General features: G+C 44.7%; 1 protein-coding gene across 1 annotated transcript in view; it reads left to right on the forward strand.

Annotated features, from left to right (window-relative positions):
• The window catches only part of MTMR6 (myotubularin related protein 6), a 57,440-nt gene extending 51,851 nt beyond the window's left edge, over nt 1–5,589 (forward strand). Inside the window, exons 12-14 of the mRNA XM_083169900.1 lie at nt 35–169; nt 256–382; nt 1,234–5,589. Of these exons, the coding sequence (XP_083026026.1) occupies nt 35–169; nt 256–382; nt 1,234–1,491 (520 nt within the window). The 3' untranslated portion in view covers nt 1,492–5,589. The remainder of the gene's footprint in view (nt 1–34; nt 170–255; nt 383–1,233) is intronic.
• The last annotated feature ends 411 nt before the right edge of the window (nt 5,590–6,000 follow it).

Genomic DNA, 6,000 nt, shown 5'->3' on the forward strand with positions numbered 1-6,000 from the left:
AACCTTTTAGTTATCCTTAATTCCTGTTTTACAGATTTAAAGCAAAGACTTATTCTCTGTGGGCTCATCTCCTAAGCGAGCAGAGCAAGTATCAGAATCCTTTATTTGATGTTAGCTCCCTGAAGACCCTGCCCATTCTGGAACCAAACACCATCCACTTCAACTTCAAGTAAGTCCGTATTCCTGTCGTGTAGCCAAGTTTCATGTTTTCCTGATGCCACTGTTGTTAACGTCCATTCTGTCATTTGTGAGCAGGTTTTGGAGGAACATGTATCACCAGTTTGACCTGACTCTGCACCCCAGACAGTCCATCTCCAACCTACTGCTAAAAATGGCTTCTGAAAACAGAGTTTTGGAGGATGATCTGAAGCAGTTCCAGCTGGTAAGGGGTGTTTTACAGTCTAATTAATTATTATTGTTTTGTTTACTGTGAATGGGGCTTACATGACTGCCATTATTCGTCTGTGTGTAGCTGCTTGAGTTGTTACAGCCTATCCGGTCAGTTGGCAGCAGAGCTAGCACTCATGTACTGAATTTACAGACTGTATTCTCAGACCTGTAATATTCTCTTTGCCATCCGCCACAGTAGTCTCATCACTTGGCAGCTTGGGGAGAGGAGAGTTCACATGTGCGATTTTGTGTGCGCTGGTGACTCCTGCATGCTGTCACTGCCTATGCTGCTGCAAACTGTGGCACTGTTCCTGCTGCTGGTGCACTTTACTGCAGTGCTGCTGGTCATGGTTAATCTGTCTGCTGCCGTTCCAGCCGGACCAACTCCACTGGCTATGACGGCTGACCCTTTCCCCACTGCCCGGAGCCGCAGTATCTTCCTGCACACTCTGCTTATCCTAGTGATCCACCAGCAGCGACTCCGGTGTCAGACTTAAGTTGCCTGTCACAGACTCGGAGGGTATCTTATTTCAGGGGAGGGCTCTGCTCTCAACGTTCCTAGTTATTGGCCCATCATTGCACTGCTGCTGGTTTTACAGGAAAAGGGAGCTCAGTACCCTGATAACTGCAAACACACACACACACACACACACACACACACACTCACTCAGATGTCTCCTAATGCCACCTGGAAACCCCAAAAATCTGGGGAGAACACTGCAGTAAGTTGCCTGCATTCTTTGATGCATTGTTTCTAGTCAACACATGGCTTTCACCTCACTGAGCTTTTATTTTTCTATTTGTTGAGTGATGATAACCTTTCCAATGTATTCCCTGCTGCAGAAAATCAGCAATCTTACAAAAGGAGAGTACGCCGGAAAACACTCTATCCACTCCCCTACCACTGGGTCTCCTAAACTCAAAGAGTCTCCCTGCCATAAGAAGGAAGAAGTCCTCCAGCCCCTGCAGGACCCCACTCGAACTATAGAGGGCAGCACCACAGAAGACAACCGCTATGCTAACTATTCAGAGGAGGTGACCAAAGCTGAGCCCTCCATTGTCAGCCTGGAGTTTGGCGTTGCCAAAATGAGAGTTAGTTAAAAGAGGACTTTGCAGGAAGTGCCTTGTATGTCTGTATAAAGCATTCTAGCACAGGGCCATCGCCCTGTGCACTACATGTCCGTTTACATGAAAATGAGAGATTGGAAAACGTGCAGCCGGAGTCTGGCTACATCGACGATGTTTTGAGGCCTTTAAGGAAGTTAAATACATGTATGATTCGCTAGACAGGATTCAGAGGTTGCTTGAACTAGTATGATATTACATATATAGCCATTGAAGGCTAATACTATAAATATAACGCATTAATGACCATATAACGGGTCCTTGTTGACTATATGAAGTCTGTGTTTATCTACTAGTGAGTAACACTGGAGTGTGCTTAACACGTCCCTGGTGTGATGTAGAGCCGATAGGGAGCGTAACAGTTAGGTAGCGACATTATATGAGAACAGTCTTTACTGTCCTTTAGGTACATTCCGCCTGGCTGTAGCTTGTTGCAACATATCAGTAACATACAATATATCTTGTCCCGACCTCATGTATCTTTGTCAAGACCAACTAAACTGCTAAATGGTAAGGTTTACAGGGGTCAATGTATGAAGCTTGGAGGAGAAGTGGTATCTATCCCATAAGAGCATTATGTAACCAGGTGGTTATTCTTCAGCCAATCCGCTCCAATATGTAAATTGACAGCTAGGTTGTGATTGGCTGGAGCATTATCGCCTTGCACATAACGATCTTTATGGGGATAGATACCACTTCACCAAGCTTCATACATTTAGGCCAGAGTTACTTACCTCTCCGTCATGTTGGGGTGCAGTAAGCCAGGGATTCTAGGGGGTACGGATTCCAAACTTCATTTGAGAATTTTTTTTAAAGGGAATCATTTGCACTAGAAAACTTGAAACTCATAGGATGAGCGAGCGTGTTAGGACGCTATATAGAAATGCAGAGCTAGTTCATTTTTTTTTATATGTATATTCATTTAACAGTATGGAAAACTGTGGTGTAGGTGAGTCTGTCACTTGTTAACCGAAGATGCTGCTATGGTTGGATCACTTAGTTCATTCCCAGTTGACTCTTTTTAAACCGGCACGTTGTACAGGCACTTTGTCATTTACACAATGCCAGAGTCGCTTAACGGTAAAACATCGCTTCCGGATTTTAGCTGGAGTCTAACTGACTCATCTCCGTTCTGACAGAAATTTTGTTCTGCTTTCCCCACTGATGATAAATCCATTATTCAAATGTTTGATCTGGGTTTTTTGTGGTTTTTTTTATATATTTTTTTAGGAAAGTATAAAAGTACACTTGTGCAGCCTGTAATGTAATGAAAATGTGTCCTTCACTGTCAAAGAAAGCTGAAATGATTGATTTTCATGCCAGAGCTATAATCACAGCTTGTGCTGGCTGGATAATATTAAGCAATATTTGCAACAGGGGCAAGTAGAAAACTAGCTGATGTACAGTGTCTAACGTAGCGGGGTAAATGTACCATGCCACTAGTCCGTCAAGGTGACAGTGAAGTGAAGAGATGATTTTATTGCATTTGGTTCCTGTTTACATTAAGAGGAGGCAGCCATTTTGTTAGGGGATACAATATGGAGGACCGTACGACCTATCAATACACTGGGAACCGGTGCTCCTGTTTTTCATAGATTCAGTCCTTGATTCCTGTAATGAAAACTCAATTGTTCTGGTTCATTGTACTTCTAGTACATAATACTGTTTAGTTAGTTTATGTCACTATATATTCTTCTGATGTAAGCATGTGTTTATTTTCAATCTGGCAGCTGTTGAACACCCAGTGTACAATGTTTAGATTCTTTCCCGCAAAGTTTTTTTTGTTGTGTTTTGATGTACCAGGCCTTCTGGAACATCCATCATCCTTACAACCGTCACCAAGAGGGGTATTCAATCTGGTGTCATGATTGTCGGGCTGGCCCGGCTCTGCGTCAGCTTGGCAGGCGGGATTCAACGTCCCGCCTACCGAGCGTCGAAAAGGGGGGCGTGGCCGCGAGATGCGGCCGGGAGCTCGACAATTCCTGCCCGTTCTCTGCAGAACGTGCCCGACTGCTTAAAAGTCGGGCACATTCAGGCCGAGATCCCTGTTCAATGCTGTCGGAGAAGGCAGCAACCAGTCAGATTCTATCTATTTTCTTCTAGAACAGTGGTTCTCAAACTCGGTACTCAGGACCCCACACAATTCACGTTTTCCAGATCACCCGACAGGTGCACTCATTACTGACTGACACATTTTAAAAGATCCACAGGTGGAGCTAATTATTTCACTTGATTCTGTGAGGAGACCTGCAAAACATGCGCTGGGTGGGGTCCTGAGGACCGAGTTTGAGAACCCGTGGTCTAGAACATGCAAAATAAAAGTAGAATCTGATTGGTTGCTATGGGAAACATCCCATCTTCAATAGAACTTAGTAAATGTACCCCTCAGTATGAGTTAGCTTATATCTAGCACAGTCCTACATCAATATAGAATGTGTTGACATAAACCTCTATTATCCTGCCCATCAGTATTCTCTGTACAGTTGCACCGGACCTTTGCAGCTGCAGAGAGGGTCTCGTCTACCAGTCTGCAATGGTACTTTACACAGCACAGACAGTGATGCAGTGATACATCACCCAGGACCATAAGGAATAATCAAGGTAGTCTGATCCCATCGTGCTATGTGTATTTTAATGGTATGGCACGTAATTTACCAGGAAAATGTAGAATTCATTTAAATAAACCTTTTCCAGTCATGAATTGCTATAACTAGTATAAAATTGACATGAGACCAAATAGAGTTTCAGCATTCCCAGAAATTCGGCCCACCCAATGTACCCAATGGTGGGGCCTCCAGGAGATTAACCCCTTCAGTGGTAATACTGAGAATTTTCCGGGCTATGCTTTAGTGCCCAGACTGGCAAGCAAGGAAAATTCTTGGGATTGCCGCTGTTTAGCGCTGGCAGCGCTGCTAAGTTGATCGTTGAACTCAGCTAGTATTACAGCCTGTGGCGCCGGCTACTGACACGCCAGGTTGCCGGGGGGCAGGGCCGAGCAGCGGCTGACATAGTGTTCAGCGGCGCTGCCCGGAACCTAGACACAGCGTGGTGGGTTTTTTTTCCCAGTGGGGAGCGCTACCTTTAAAAAAAAAACAACACTGAAGGGGTTAAGGGATGTGTGAGCCTCAGGGCGCACCACCTCTCTAGACCTTGGGGACATAGATCCCAAGAAGGCTCTCAATATGGAGACTAAATAGATAATGCATGTCTACAGCCGGCAAGTTTTGGCATGTTCGACCAGATTGTCCTACTCCTCCTCCGAGCCATGCCCAAGGAGCAAGTGCAATAGAAAGTGTGGACATAGTGCCTTACTGATAACGGTGGGGTCCCACTCCTCTATATGATTCTCCAGCATCACAGAGTGTCCACTCCAGGACACACATACTGGCCTTTTATTGAACTCTGTTTATAATACCGACTGTTGATGGTGTCCATCTGCCCCTGGGCATGAAGCAGACGTTTAGATCGGCCTGAATATAACATTTCCTCATTTTGGCATGTTGTGAATACGGTGAGCCGTTGCTGTTGTACTAGATATTTTTGATAATCCTACCGTGCCAAACTCTAAACAATATCGCGAATGTCTTCAAATTAAAACTAGCATTGGATTTTTCAATATCTAATTAATTTGACAGAAGCCAACCACACTCCTTCGGTAAAGGACTTGACCCGTTACCCAGACCATTGAAGAATAACCAAGATGAGCCAAGGGTGCCTTTGTTGAGGTTGTCTAACATATGGTTGTGGCCTAGTGTTGGCGAATATAAAGCCAATGTATATGATACAGCCATCGTAGGTGTGTACTGTGCCTTGTGTATTACCTTCTGTAATATGAATGTATGTAAGGCAGGAACGCATCCCATGATGCATTGCGGGAGAAGGGTTCTGCATACTGAAGGCTTTCCATTACTTTTGTAGATACATAGTCTTCTTTACATCACTTCTTTGTTTCCTTTCTGTAGGGTTCATTTGTCAAAATTTTACGCTGTATGATCTCAAGAAATGTACATTATGTGACTTATTTCATTGTTTAGGTCATTAAAAAAATATATCCTGTTTAATATGGAGTACAAACTTGTCTTGAAATAGCATCCTTGAAATGTAATGTTAAAGCTTTGTATATGTAACCCCTGTCACTAGGGTGGCCAATCCCAGGATCAGTGTTGTCGGGACCCCGGGATTTGGCCCCAAAATTGCCGGAATTTCAATCCCGGGATTAGTTTCCAATCCTGAAATTTCAGGATTCAGTCTAATGCCGGGCAGCGTCCGAGCACTCACTCAGACGCTGCCCAGCTTCTCCCGTCCCCGACTGTGCAGCATGACGTAGTCAGAGGTCATGCTGCACAATCGCACCGCCCGCTCCACTCTCTTCCGCACCACCTGGCTCCCTGGATTTTTTTTTTATTGGTGAAGTTTCCTTACCTGTCACTGTGTAGGTGGTGCTGTATGGTGTCCCTGGGTAGGATGGAGGGGGCGTGGCTACCT

Source organism: Crinia signifera, chromosome 2 (assembly GCF_055691185.1).
Source record: "Crinia signifera chromosome 2, ASM5569118v1, whole genome shotgun sequence".
NCBI lineage: Eukaryota > Metazoa > Chordata > Amphibia > Anura > Myobatrachidae > Crinia > Crinia signifera.